The 15,698-nt window shown below is 40.3% G+C and overlaps 1 protein-coding gene across 1 annotated transcript; it reads left to right on the top strand.

Moving 5' to 3' along the window:
* Positions 1-975: 975 nt before the first annotated feature.
* LOC110047012 (transcriptional coactivator YAP1-like) lies at positions 976-4,152 on the top strand. The gene is made up of 2 exons (XM_020752730.2): positions 976-1,546; positions 1,927-4,152. Exons 1-2 carry the CDS (start codon positions 1,119-1,121, stop codon positions 2,711-2,713), a joined length of 1,215 nt encoding a protein of 404 aa, XP_020608389.1. The 5' UTR covers positions 976-1,118; the 3' UTR covers positions 2,714-4,152.
* The last annotated feature ends 11,546 nt before the right edge of the window (positions 4,153-15,698 follow it).

Genomic DNA, 15,698 nt, shown 5'->3' with positions numbered 1-15,698 from the left:
GTGCACTGACCTGTCAGTAATTAAGTCAAGTGTTACTCATTACAAACCTGAGACGGCTGGCGACAGTTCCAACAAAGGGGGGAGTATCGTTAGCAAGAATGGCTTGAACAGGCTGGGAGAAAAAAATTTTAAAAGCGTAAAAAGGAAGGATAAAATTGTCCACGTAAAAAGCCCATATCAATTGTTAAAACAAAACATTTGAGAACGCCTTTCTTTGGTAAACATAGCACGTAGTATATGTAAAGCGGAAAATAATTTGGGACAATGTAAAATGCAAATTGAGAAAATGGCTTTTGCTGAACCCCCCGGTAAATTGTTGGCTCTACGTGATCTCCCTTGTCGCCATTTGAACACAGCCCGGGGAACACAGAAACAGTCTCTAAAGCAGGTCGGAAAACCACGCAATAAGAACTTTGCCACAAAAGCTCTTCGCGGCTTAAGCGGGCGTAGTTTCTTTCCCTGCTCTGGCTGTATACTATCCTTGTCACATTGCAAAACAGACCCACACAAACACTAGAGTCGATATTTATCACACAGCGGCATATCGGGTAAGGCTTGTTTACATGTAATTGGCATTGTATCGCGTATTCTAGTCCCTGTGGAGTATCAGAGGATCTGTCAGAAATATCACCAACGCTGTTGAGCGCGTCAGTAACTGTCGTCAATAAAGCGAGTTGCTGAGCAGTACTTGCCGAGCATAAGTTCTGGAAAGACCCAGAGAAGACTACGCAGCAAACTTTGAAAAAACCCACGCTATGAAATCTCTCCCCGTAACTACAACTTCTTACGTAGATCTCGGAAATAGACCAACACAATGAAGCCTTTCATCACTAAGCAATCGTTTGACTAGACGCGCGCGCTGATTGGCTGAAGTTTACAGTTGGCATGGCAACCAAATCTGGCGACTAATCATTACGTCACGTCCCACCCGAAAACCAGGTCCCCCGCGACGCGAGAAATAATAGCGTGTGTAATGTATGTATATAATATTCCCGATACTGCCCTTGGCAAGCTTCATAACAGTTTTGACTAATTACGGCGCGAGCGCTTCAGTTTTTGATGCGTCAGTACCGTGCCACAGAAGACACACGACGTAGTACGAACACGATTCACTGACAATGGAGAGAAAGAATAGCAACTGTGTTGTCCATGTACGACAAGATTCCGATAACGACCTTGAAGCGCTCTTTCACGTCGTCAACAAGAACGCAGTGGCCAAAACGCATCCCGATCCGACCTCGTCGGCCAACTCTTTGCCGATGCGCTTACGGAAACTACCTCCGTCGTTTTTTAAGCAGCCGCCGCTCGATGGTACTTTGTCACCAGACCAGGACACTCCGACAGGGCTGATCTCTCACTCTCGCGCGCACTCGTCGCCGGCATCGCTAACAGTTCCTACAAGCCTGAAAGGTCCCCACTCCTTGAGCCCCGTCGTCCATCAGCGATCAACTTCCTTCGATAACACAGCTTTACTCGAGGAACCAGCCCAGATGCCGCCTGGTTGGGAAATGAGAACAACGCCAAATGGCCAACGATATTTCATGAAGTAAGACTTTTATTGTGTTAGCGTCCCAAACCTAGTTGTATTGTGAATATCTTAACTCAACTTTAGTTAAATTACCACTTTAAATATTAAAGTGCACGCACGCCGACAGAAGTCGTAAACAGTTAATTTCTTCGCATTAGGAAGGCTTCATGTGTAAGGCGTCCCATTAGAGCATAATAGTTTTCGTATTTGAAACCGTTGCGTACTTTGTTAGTGATTTGGTGCCTTATTGTTTTCGACAATCCGGATCACTGAAACCAGTTTCCTTACATACGTGTCTTCACTACTCAATATGGCGGGTAGCCAAATTCGTATCTTACTAGAGTAAATACGATGCTCTCCCGACGTCAAAACTAAAACCGTTCTGTTCTTTCCCGCAGCCACTTCGATCAAGTAACAACATGGCAGGATCCAAGAAAAACTCAGTCAACTTCTAACCTGAACAGCATTCAACCAGCAGGCAATTTGCCTGATGGCTGGGAGCAGGCGATTACGCCAGAAGGCGATATTTACTATATCAACCACATTGAAAGAACAACAAGTTGGGTTGATCCGCGAATCGCAATGCACTGCAGAAATCAAGAAAACATGCGCGGGCCGCAGCTACCTCCCGAGATGAATCGCCATCGAACAATGCAACTTCAACGTCTCCAAAGAGAACGGGAACATCTTTTGAAGCGACAGCAGGAACTCCTGAAGCAAGAGATAAGACTGAAACGTGATATTCTAGAAGAAGGTGGAACGAAGTCTTCTCTTCTCGGAAATTTGACGCGAGAGGTGTCGTTGTTATCGGCTCAGGATCCCCCTGTGACAAGCGGAGGCCATATCAGGGATGAATCGTTCGATTCTGGCCTCGGAATGGGAGGTGGAAATTACCAGTTTCACGATGTGGACATGAACGATTCACAACCCATGTTTGACGCGAATTACAACTCTAAAGACAGTTCGTTCCGCACCGAGCCGGGTCGCAGACTGCCTGAGATTCTCGACAGCTTGCCAGGCACAAATGTCGATTTGGGCGTGTTGGAGGGTACAGATAACTCATCAAACATGGAAACCGACGATCTCGGAGTAGGATTGGAGTTCAACTCGGAGTTTAACGACGCGGTGGAATCGGTGTTAATTTCTCCGACCAAGATCGCCGACAACTTTTTAACTTGGCTCTGAGTGTACCCAGATCATTTATAGCTGATAGTTTTTAAGGATTTTTACAAGTGACATTCTTAACAGAGTGTAAAAGTGAGTATATAGTAGCGTTATTTAGCGATCAAACCATGTCTTTTTTACATTTTTACATACGCGTAAGATTACTACTGTAAAAGAAAAAAACTTGTTTCGCAGCGAAACTTAAAGTTCGGCTCTTAAGTCGAAATCATATAAAAGCTTAGGTTATTGTTCTAGATGGAAGGATAATAAGTAAGGAGCAGTATAATTTTTTGCCACAAGATTATCATAGTTTTTTTTTTTTTTTTTTAATAAAAAGTGCCTGTAAATAGGAATCGAGGCACTAACGCGTTTAATGGCAGAGTTTATCAACCCCGATGTCTCCGCGCCGACCAATTTGCCTTATTCCTCCGACTGTTTTTTCTGAACTGCCGTTTGCATAATCGAATGTGGTGTTAAAAATAAGATCCTTTTCTAATTCCACCCACAAGCAACTCTTTTGTTCATGGCTAATTACAAAACATCAAACGTGAGACCAACAGAATGACTCTGCCATTTTACGCATATGAAAATCATCCGTCAGCAAAAGCGTGGCTTGAAGCGTGCGGATTTTATGTTACCTGGCGTTGAATCTTTTCACAAACGCGCTTTCTCGATTGCAGCCACAAACCAGCGTTGCTTTTTGTCGGGCGAATTGTAATGGTTCATTAAGCTGTATACAGAATAATTGTGATAATTAGGGTAGATCTCTTGTGTTGGTGGCCGTGTTTGTACTTCAAAAAGTTGATTATCTCTGCAAAAAAAAAAGCGCCATTTCCATTCATTCAATTGAGGACATTTATGCGGGTTCATTGCATGACCGAAATTTATATAGTTTGACGCGAATAGAAACGGTGGTTCATAGTTTTCTAGTTATATAAAATTCGTAAACCCAGCAACACATCGATGTTTTGCCTTAATGTAAATAACATTTTCCATTTTGATAGTTTAGCATTCTATTTTTACATATCAAAACGAACCGATAGGGGTGTTCATGTCGAGATTCACACAAGGCTTAATTTGCTGACCAAGGCGGATGAAAAGTCTAAAGGCGCCACGGATATACTAGCTAAGTTTAAACCACAAAGAAGTTATAATAGTATTTTTGTTTTCACTTCCTTTTTGGCTGTAAGCCATACACATTTTCCGTCTTTAGCTAGTGAAGCTGAGGATTAAAAACGCGGCAAGCGGCGCGGCTTGAGCTAGAGAGATTGTTTACTTTCGTCGTTGTATGCCGCCATATTCATTTATTGCCGGAAGATCCAGGCATGAAAACCCCTTCGAAATCGATGAACAAAGTATCATTATTTTTTACAAAACAGCTACATTTCGTAATGTTCTTACTGATGTGTTTCCCGGCGAAACCGTACATAATAAAGTATTTTATTAACAACAACAAGAAATGATGTTTGTGGTTGATATTTCGACGACAGAACCTCGCACGGCTCCTCAGGGCGAAACCGAGAAACAGTACGACATTTGACGTTTTTTGCATATGAATCGGTGAAAAAGCTACTTGATCACGTGCGATTGTTCACCTTCGGATCGGAGCTCAGGTGATTATTGTATAGAATCGTCTAGACAGACAAAATTTCCATCTGATTTTGCTGTTGAGCACGGATAACACACCCGCGTGCAAAATGTCAATGTGAACGCAACCTGTGATCGCAACGGTCAGGCGATCACAAACGAAAAAGAGTCAACTAGCTGTTAAAACCAGCTTCCTTGATCAGAGCCTTAACTTCAAAAGTTTCAGCGCAATGAAGCTGTTGCGTTAATGCGTAATCAATATTTCCGCCAAGCCACTAGCCTGTTAAATGATCAATTTACATCCATTTGGTGGAAACGTGCAAATATGTGTATTATACACGGTAAATACATGCCAGTACAGCCTGGAAAAGGATGAATTGGCCGTGATGTCATGAAGGTGTGGGCGGGTTAAAAATAAGACAAAAAAAAAATAATAGACTGCCTTCTTTTGTGATAAAAACCTCAACATCATTCGCTGTATTACTGCCAAAAAGGAAAGTTCTGAAAATTTCAATTACAAAATAGTTATATAACGCAATTAACAAGAGCTGTTCAATTTATTTCTGGAGGCATGAATTTCGAAAACAAAAGAAAATAAATGGAAAAAAGCCATTGCCGATATTAAACTCACACATGGAGACTAATCAGACAACAGACAACAGAAGTAAACATTTTTAACCAAACAGTCGTTTTAAATGCCGCATTTACTTATCTAGCCCGCGTAAATCAAACTATGGCACCTCGGCAATATCTATCTCAGGTTAAGTTATGCGGGTTTGTATTTTGTTGTCTTAGACAAGCACTATTCAGGCGTTTCACTTCCAAAAGAAGGTTAACAAAAAACATTTTCTGTCACTCAGACACTCGCGTTTTATTAGAACTGACCCGATGACCTTCACACACCCGCTGTTTCGATCTTGATAAAGAAACAACCAGATGGCCGTACACCGTCCTGTTCAACCAGCTCTATACGTGTCCACCGTCAAAGTACAACACGCTTCAGACCGTGAGAAAATCCAGATACCATGTCGTTAAACATGCCGCGAAACTCCTAGAAAATTTGCACGAAAAGCGCTAATTTTTTGGGAGGGAAAATATCGCTTGACAAACGTGAGCCGGGTCTTTGATTTCAGGATTTTTTCTTCGTTAGTTACACCTATTTTTTCCGTTTTGTACAAGGCATTAGCACTGTTAATCCTTCAAAGATGCGCTTTCCGCTTTGTTTAACAAAAGATGTACCAGTTCAGAGTCCTCCTTTTCTTTATAGTTTCCGGTGAGTATGCGAAATGAAGGGTGTCCAAATTTCCGCGTAGGAGGCCCATTACTAGGATGTGCCTGGGCAGGCAGATTTCAACAGTGTAGTATTCTAGTAATAGCTGATAAAAGAAGACGGATACAACAAATTACTGCAATTATTAAAATTGTCCACTTCTAGTTTCAGAGCAGGAAACCACCCATGCAAAAAAATGTCTCTGGAACCAAACAAACAGACAGTTTGATTAGTTCATGTTTGCACAGTAAGCAAAATCAGGACGTTGTAATTAAAAGTGTTTTAGAAATGTTTACGAGGTACACAAATTATCGTTTCAGTATCAGTTTTTTTGAGCGTCGAACGTTTTAATTTAGCTCTTCCAGCTCAGCATAAACAGGTAAACAGATTGCGAACGGCTACGCTCGACACATATTGTGCTGTTTTAAATGACGTGGTCGGCATAACTAAGACCTCGACGGAAAGGAGTACGCTATCCGAAAGCTAAAGCCATTAGTTTTTCTTCTTTTTTTAATGTTAAATTAATTTACTCCTAGAACAGTGATTACACACAGAAATAGTCACCCCTACCAAGTTTCTTTTCTTGCCCCTTGTTTTCATCCTTAGAAGAAATCAGATGTTTTCGCAGTGAGCTTTGCAAGCATTGGCTCACGATAAGTCAGATCCTCTTCTAACCAGAGTTGGCTCCAGAAGTTATGGTCACTGAACCAAGTAAACATCACAGTTCTTTCTCTAGTCTTGTTGAAAGTGAGTCAGATGATTGATTATCGTTCAAGCAAACAGGCTATCAGTTTATCATCTTTCGCTGCCCGCAATGGTGTGTGCAATATTGTGGAGTAATTTCGCTATTAATTAATGCAGGGGATGGAATCAATGAGAAAGGACATTAGGGTGGGGCGCGTTCTGGTGGTGGATGGGTACACTTTTCGGTATTTGCGCACGGAATGGACATCGACAGCGAGAAAATTTATGTACTGTCGCTGTTCCTTTTGTGGGGAGACCTTGGCTCGTTTGCTGCTTGAATTATTGTTAACTCTCTGAACTGAGGCAGCTTTAACTAAAGGTGCGTTGGGGTGAGGGTAGGAGCCCATCTCAGCCCATGAATTAGACAGCGTGAAGATAGGAGGTTTTTGGTCGCCCAGTTTGTTATTGACGTTTGCGCAAGTAGATTGCGTACAACGTTGGTTGGGAAAGAAGTAAGCTGATTGCTGATGCCTGCTAGACCCATTCATGTATTCCATAAGGGTTGCGAGAGTGGCTGTATAAATAAAACCGTCGGGACGCCTGGGAAATAGACAGTCGTCTAACGAAATAAAGAAAAAGCAACAAACTCAGAGATCTGAGATGCTGAAGAAAGATCGACGACACGAGCAAAACAAGTGTATATACGAGTAAAATAACTCGACAAGAGAAGGATTGTGCCGGCCGGATGCATGTCAGCGCAGACATTCTGTCTTTCGTGACATGGTCGATGGGTTCTCGGCCCCCCAGACGACCAATCTATAGAGACAATAATAGTAACTTAAAAATTTAGCTATAAAGATTTAGAATTTAAATGTAGTTGACAAGGAATGAGTGGCATTCCTAACAAGATACAGAGAGATAAAATTCGATAGATATAAGTTCAGTGGTTTTTCATAGACATATTTTTTTCTGCGATCACAAATACAGCTGCGCTATGATTGGTCGACTCACTGAATGAAACATGGATCTAACAAACCTATATATATATATAATGAAGTTCCAGATATGATAATAAACGATATTCTTCGCCCCAGTAATAGCCTGATAACATATATGGAAAAGAACCTTGATATAACGAAACCTCGTTATATATATCAGATATATAGCGAAAATATTTTGCCAGTTCCCTGGGCCCTTTGTTAAATCGAGATTCACTTGTAGTTAAGTTGAGTCATACTTCAGGTATAAAGCCGTTCAAAACAAGTTTATGCCTCTCTGAACTAAAAAGTTCCTTCTCAGCCGGACATTGAAAAATTGACCTAAAATAACTTAGTCATGCTCTAAATTGTCATCATACTCTTTGAGGTAAGAGCTGTAAAATCAGAAATATTGTTACTCTGGACACTAAGAACTTCCGGATTTTTTACGTTCTGTAGCGATATAATACATTAAAATGAAAGAAGTCGTCAGTCACGGTATTTTGAGGGTTTTTTGGCCACGTACAAAATTACCTTTAAATTAAAGGAAACCTGAAAATAATAGTTTACTGAGATTGAAAAACACTAAAGAGATAATTAGAAACCATAAAGGAAAAAGAATGGTTAAGGATGGAGAAGATTAACGAGGATAACAAACGACGAGTTTGTAAAATCAGGCTAAACTTTTGAAGAAGCGTAAACCTTGACCAAGCTCAATATGTCCAAATTTGAGCGTGCATTTATCGCCATTTTCCCAATCACTCAGCAGGGATATTGGCTCAAAAAATAATTAAAGGTTTTTGTCTACGTGATGCAAAGCAAGATATAGAGCAAAATTAAAGACGAATAGGAATTGACTTCCGTTCTTCTAGCCGGAAACAGTTACTCATCTTCCCTGCCACGCAAAACTTATGTTATCGCATTCAGGGGCCATGTCGCGTGAGTTATTCGGAGAGTTTTCCTGTGACGCTGAAAAAAAGAGCAATACTACACAAAGAAAGTCACGTTTTCGGTTATTTTAGCATGTGTCGTATTATTTTTTTTTTATCCGGTTTTATATGTTACTCTATATATTTAACACTCATTCGTTCTGTTAAATTCCTTCCCGAAGTTCTCTTTCTCAGAAGAGGAAATTTCGGAAACCGCAGAATGGCACTAACATTATCAGATCATGTTCCAGTTTCATGTAAAAAGTTGACTTTTCCTTAGATTAAAATAAGTAATGACTAATTTTAATTTCTTTTTCTCGTGGATAATAATAGTACGGTCCACCTACTTTATTAAACGCCAATTCCGGGAACGCCTCATCGTAACCCTAGTAACAACTTTGAATATGACCACAGATTTTCCCTAACTACAAATTCAGAACTCTCTTGCCTTGCTTGAAAAATAAGTAAATTTGTTAACATGGGCCGGGTTGTTCGAAAGCTGGTTAACGGTAACCCAGGATTAAAATTTAACCGCTGCATCAGTTTCTCTCGGCGTATAAAAACGTTTCTTTTTTTTTTTTAATCATCGGCTGATGTTTTGCGCAATTTGAGATTTCTCAAACTCAGAACTGAAGGACAAGCAGTATAAACAGAAAACTTCACTGAAAAGTTACAAAACTAAAATTCTCGCTTATCCTGGGTTAGCGTAATCGCGGGCTTTGAACAACCTAGCCCAAGTTTCGTACCGTGCAAAAACCTGCGGTATAAAATATCAGGACTGATTATTCTTAGTTTGGTTCTGCTTATTAAAACTTAGCGATGATTTCCCAGCCGTCGGTTGCCCAGTTGGGCCAAGATGAATGTTGACAAAATATTTCTCAACATTGTCAGTGCGTGTATTGTTGTCAAAATTGGATTACCTTCTACAGAAACCACTAAGTGGTTCCTTCGCTACGCTTCCTCGACATGTTGCGCGTGAACTGCGAGGCTGTCTTGTTAGTAAACCGGCACAAGTTTCGACAACTTCCGTTTAGTAATAACTTTCACCGAAACTTCGATATCTAATACAAGTGACCTCTAAACAGGTTTAGTGCCGGTTCTGAGAGGTCTGCAGACTGTTATATTTTTGCATTTGTCAGTCTTTATAAACATAACGATGTATTTAGCCAAACCGGTTTTCAACAAACTTTTATTTTATTGGGCAAAAGCTCTGATTATGAATGATATTTATGATCAGTATCAAGAAGTTTAGTTGAATTCTCTCTTTTGTTGAGAAATTCCAAATTATAACGTTAGAGACACCCAACAAAATACAACGACCTAAATTTTTCCTTGCGTGATCAACACAATGGTGGTTTGTAGACAGGCACAAAAGCATATTATTTTCATGTTGTGGTTTTTAATTTGACACCCGTCCTTGTCTTTTCAAAGTGAACAAAACAGGCGTGGCTGAGGGTCTCTAATGCGGGAACTGTTTCCCGCAATTAAAAAAAATCGACGGATTTACACGGGCGAAAGACCCTGCCTATCCGGAATATTATGGAGTTTAAAAACTACACGCAACATTTGCTGTGTGATTGATTGATTTTCAATTACACGTCTTGTTTTCGAATAAACAAGCAAATGTTTATTGGTTTTTCAATCCGTGAGAAAAAAACAACAGACAAAAGACAACAGCTTTCACAGCTGTACTTTTGGAAACAACTCGAGAGATTTCTAGCCAAAACATTGAACAGAACAGTTCTTTGATCAGTTAGGATTCGGGCCGGTGATCAATGCTTCAGTGTTATTTTTGTATCTACCCCCCGGGCAATACAGTTGTTTTCTGTGTCCGCTCTTTTATCGAAGCGTTATATTTTTGGAAGAAGGGCAAAGGTTCGCAAGATCTTTCATCTCCGGTAAATCTTCTGAAATAGAAACACTTCTTACTGCTTTAAGTTGTTTTATGTATCAGTTACAACGTTTGGATTTGCAGAATCGAAGAGGTATAAAAGCTAACCGTTTTACCCTGATAAAAGCATCTGTCTGTTATACCAGATGAGGTTTTGAAATCTTTTTAATGAAAGGCGACTGTTAGTTAACTTATCATTGAGTCTCGCTCCAGATGACAACGGTTAGGCAGTCGTTGTTCCCTGCACTGTTTTTAGAGACTCAACACGCAGTTAATTCAGACTAAACAAAAGGGTTATCGCTTCCATTGACTGGACACAAACACTGAGTCACGAAATCACGACAATAGAAACACATCCGTCAGCAACAACTGATCTGTTATATCCTTTGCTTTGTGAATGGCGGCGGATTCTTTTGAAACATGATGATGGCTTGCTGGGTGAGGTGAGGTAGGGTTAGGTGAGGTGAAGAACTGAAAAAGAAAAAAAACAGTCGGGCCAACGGCGTTGGAAATTGAATCTAGGATGTTTAGATGGCACGAAAACATAAGAGGTAGACGAGAACCATAAAAACTTAACTTGGTGAAACTTGGAAGTCTGAAGCACAAAATTGCTCACTTAGCCTTACTTTAAATCTGTCCAAGAGGCTAAACGCGCCCCTGAACCGACGGAATTTTTAATGTTAATTCATGTTTCCCTTCAATGATGTATTGTTCATAACAGGATATGAAACCAAACTAATGTTTATGAAAATATTGATTGAATACAAATGTGACATTAAAATAACGGTTGGTCGATGAACTATTCCCAGCATGTGAAATAGTGATTCATTTTCCATGACAGACGAGGCTCTTCTGTTTATTTGTTTCTTCGCACGAAACAAAACCGCAATAACAAAGATTTCAAACCACACAGACAATTATAAACTTATGGGCGACACTCTTGTACAATGTTGGAAGATTTAAAAGTAATTATCTTGTAAGCAGAATAATCTCCTTGAAAGAATCTAATCCAAGATCTGTAGAGAAGATGTAGAGATAAGCAATTGCCAGAAACTATACATCTTTGTACAGAGGCAAATTCGAGACCCGTACGTGTCGTGCGTGATGTCCTCGATCCACGCGCGTAACTCACCTTGGCACAATTCCAGTGCTACACTGTTTTACGATCGCCCCATCTGGCGCTTTTCGACGCTATGGTGAGTGAGTACATGACCGAGAGAGTCTACTCAAATAAGCTTATTTAGAGGTTTTCATTGGCATTAACCTAGAGATTATCAGAACGTATTCTTTTGCATTAATGTATTTGATAGGCCGATTCTTTTCAGACCATTGCAAACCTTTCGAAATAAACTAAATTTAGCCTTCATGACTATTCTTGAAACGCAAATTACCTTCGATAAAAAGCCCCCAAAAATAATGGCGCCCGAAAAATTAATCAGTCAAGAAATTCTTAGTTAGAGGACAATCTACATGGTACTACACAACGACTGCTTTTGCTTAAAAGTACCGCTGACAAGGAAATGTGGCCAGGTGATCTGGTGACGTCGCTGCGCGAGACTGGAGAGAAAATTTTATTGCCGTATCCCGTAAGGCAGCCTGCGCGAAGTTGTGAGTTTGCATTTGAATAATGGCGGTCACTGCGTGTTTCTATCGATGCTTTTCAGAATTATTTTGTCTTGTCTTATACCGCGATTGGAACTCGGAATTGTGCTGTAAATATGAGAAGTGTTGATTTGAACATTTGGGAAGTCTCTTTCGACGGTGAATCTGTTCTACACTTGGATGGAAGCGATTTGAGTACTTGAATCGCGCAACATGCAGCGCTGACCGCATCGTATTGCAAGCTTGAAAATCACTTGGTGTTTTACTTTAATTTGCTTTCAATAGTGTACTTTTTGTACAGTATTAAAGGTACTGTATTCCATCTATCTCTAGTTTGCTTTTATTTAGTCATTCATTATTATTATCGTACGTCGGTCACAGCACTAGTTCAGTCGACCATTCGATCAAACGCTCTCCAACTCCTCTTCCAATTTGACGCGGGTGGCACAATTTTGGCGGGCTTTTGAACGCACTGTTGCAAACTTTGCCATTTAAATGTAGGCTTGTTATTGTTTGGCCGCTATTTTTTTATTTTTCCGTGCAAATGCAATGGCTTTATCACTGAAGGAAAAAGAAAATAACAGTCCAGTTGAGGCTTTCGTTCGGCTAGATTGTCCGTTTGAAGGCTGTGAAAAATTTTACAAAAACAAAAAAAGTTTACTCGAGCACTTTCGCTTATACCCGGCGCATAAACCAGAAAATCTCTCGCATAAACGAAAAACGATAAAGGACACAGTTGAAAAATATTTGAACGGAGAAACCGCGTATTCAAGACGTTTTACAGCTGACCGACGAGGAAATTGTTGCATTTCCTTTTCCCAGAGTTGTGGATATTGTGCCACCTGTAGATGTTTTTTTGGAAGGAAGCTCTTGTTTCGGTGATGTTTTCAAGAAGCTGGTCACCTTTAGAGAACAAATTTGTGTTCGCTTTCCGGAACTTAAAACTTTCTTCTACCTAAGTCCCTCTTCTTCTACTTCCTATCAAGACCCAAAGCAGAAATTTATTGATATGGTCCTTCAGAACAAGAGTAATTGTTGCGAGTGGTTGCTAGAAATAGAAGATGGCTCCCTTGTTAAAGACTCACTAATGCCTTTGGTTTTTAGAAGGGAACAGTCTGCATTTAAAGAGTTTTCTTGTGGTATTGTTGGAGCATTTGGCATTACTGTAGCCAAAGAGAAACTCAGGACATTTTGAGAAACAAGTGGGGAAAACAATTGAACAAGTAATTGGCATAAACCCCATTCTCAGTAAAGAACAAATTTTTAACAATCTGAATGACACACGCCAAGAATTGCTAGAAAAGATTGGCCTCACCTTTAATGAATTTGGAGAGGTAGTTGTGGGCTATGTTGACATTGAGAATTACATTACACTATTTGTGAGTCGGTCAGGTGTACAGAGTGCAGTTACAACACCAAACAACAGCATCATCATTATGGACTATACTGATGGTTTGCAATGGCTGAAATGGTCACGCCATTTCACAGGGGAAACAAGTGTCAGGGAAGATGGAGACGAAGTTTCGTGCGAAGCCAGGTGGCAAGACAGCAAGCGGCGGAAAATGGGTGGAGCAAAGTTTACAAGTAGTAGGACACGAAAAGCCTCATAGAATAAAAGTATTGTTGGCCTGTGGAAGAGAGCCTGGAACAACGAAGCTGCGAGAAATGTTGAACAAAGTCCCGTCGCTTAAGCAAGCAATTGATGGAGGACTTGCCAATGTTTACGATCTTTGCGACGATACCAATGAGAATCCGGAGGAAAGATATCCAATTGTGCAAGATCCATCTTTAGTTCGAGCAGCACAGACGGCTTCCTTGCGTCTTCTGCACACACTTCCTTCAGCCAACAAAGCTGAATACGCCATCAAAATGTATGGATCAATGGAAAGATGGTTCAACCACCTCTTGCGGGAGAGAACATGTGCCCAGAAGGCCCACAAGCCAACTCACTGACTTTGGTGGTCTAGATAATCGTGTACTGAACTTTTCTAAGTTAAAACATCTTTAAGAATACTCGGTAGTAAAGTTATAACTCCACTCACAACCAAAGCATGATGAGAAAAAAAGCCGACTGAAAACTGCCATGTTTATCCTCACAGCGCGATCGATGCGTCGTTATATAATAACCCAAGTTATTCTCGCATTTTAATTGGTTCTCCCCTATGATCTATTAGAGGACAGACGCACGATTGACGTCATCGTTTCAAAGTTTTTCCCTCTGTGTTTTAAAATGGCAGAAAGTTTTGAGAATTTAGATAATATTTTACGTGACTGGGCAAAAGATAAGGTACAAAAAAGTCTTGTTGAGGCATTGAACCGGTGCGAGAACCATAGTCTAACAGGAAGAGGAAAGATAAAGCCGTTTCTTTTTTAGAAAATGACTCAGAAAAAACGCTCGAACAGTCCCAGTCGGCAGTCGAGTGAGACTAAACCAAGCACAACATTGGTCTTGGTAAGCCGAGAACCATTGCGTTATCTCGAATTTAACAACCCCAATAAACAAAACGTTTATGAGCTTGACTTATTTTAAAACAATTCAACTTTTCTCAGTCTCAAAATAATTGTTGACACAGGTTGATGTCAGGAATGACACATCAAAACATGACTTCTTAAAATCAGTTAAAATATACACATTACCTTGCTTTCCGATGCGAATGTTCCAGTCCGTTTCAGGGCACAACAGCGAGCAAAGTATAGCTCACTACAGCCCAAGGCCAACTGTATCGCGGCTAAAAGGTATCTCCGACACTATTTCAAACTGATTTGAGAATCATCAACCACAGAGGACACAAATTTCCACCGTCACTAACGCTCCTTTCATTCAAAACTCGAATCGAATGGCCTTCAGATTGACCGCAACCGCAGGTTTTCCGAGCGTATTTTTCTTCTCCTGCAATATTCCAGGCAACTTCCAAACTTTTCGGCTCACAGGGCTGCTCTGCTGACAAAAACTGACTTTACTTTTTCAGCATTTTCTTTAAGATTTGTAGATTTCACAGTTCAATTCTGCTTTCACTGTAAGTTTTCATTGCACGAGAAGCGACGCTCGAGTCAAGTTTGACAGTGGCGTGATTTTCCTGGACCAATCACAATTCTTTGCTACGCATAGCAACCAATGAGATTGCTTCATTTTGTATAGACAATAGATTATGTCAAATGGCTTTTTTCGTGTTCGCCAAAGTGGGCAAAGGCGGCTATTTGTTCTTACCACATTTTGACGTCATCTGTGATCTATTACTGAAAAGACGCACGGCAACATGGAATCTAGTCAGTACAAGCTCTACTAGGCGCGCAAAGAATTCTGTGCGGCTTTAAAAATCATTTTTCCTTGAAGATGATTGGTCAATTATTTACGGTCAGATCACCTGGCGTAAGCACGGCGCAAAACCTCCAAATATGGAATTGACCTATTCAACCGTTGTACAACCGCCATTTTTGAAAAGGAAATTTCTTTGGGGTTCTGCAAGGCTAAAAGTTCACTGAAAATTACGTCGATTTATTCAAGATTTTTCGCTGGATTTGGGAGAATAAGTGTAGACAGAATTACCTTGATAATACGGCGTTTTTGGGCGCGGGAAATCTGGACGCGTCCGACCATCAGAATTCTTCACGTGAAGGTGCGTTTGTAGATTTCGCTGTCAGTTTGACAGTGAGTAAACTAAGGATTATCCCTCCATTTACAGTTGAACATTCCCATTTAAATGTCTATAGGAAAGTTATTTCTAGAAACTGCCATGATCTCGGGAAATATGCGTAAAGACAGAACATAATTATTAAATCTTAGTACAAAAATAGTTGCACAAGTTCGTATGGTTCCATTCTTCGCTAGCTTTGTACCTTGTCTGAGATATTCAAGCTAGGACATTTAGAGATATTTAGAGATGTCTCAGAGGACCGAAGCAATTTTGTGAAAAGATTGTTTGGAAAAATATATCATCATCTATCGATAGGCAACATCGATAATCTGAAGACATAGGGAAAGAAGGAATTAAAGCCGTTGGCTTAGAACTCATCAAAGTTTTACAACGAATTGGTTGTTTTAACTTTTTCCTGATATCGTAAGCTC

This window comes from Orbicella faveolata, unplaced genomic scaffold (genome assembly GCF_042242905.1).
Source record: "Orbicella faveolata isolate gen_17 unplaced genomic scaffold, um_ofav_v1 contig_25, whole genome shotgun sequence".
Classification (NCBI taxonomy): Eukaryota; Metazoa; Cnidaria; class Anthozoa; order Scleractinia; family Merulinidae; genus Orbicella; species Orbicella faveolata.
The sequence above is the reverse complement of the archived record's forward strand: the minus strand, read 5'-3'. Positions and strand labels throughout refer to the sequence as shown.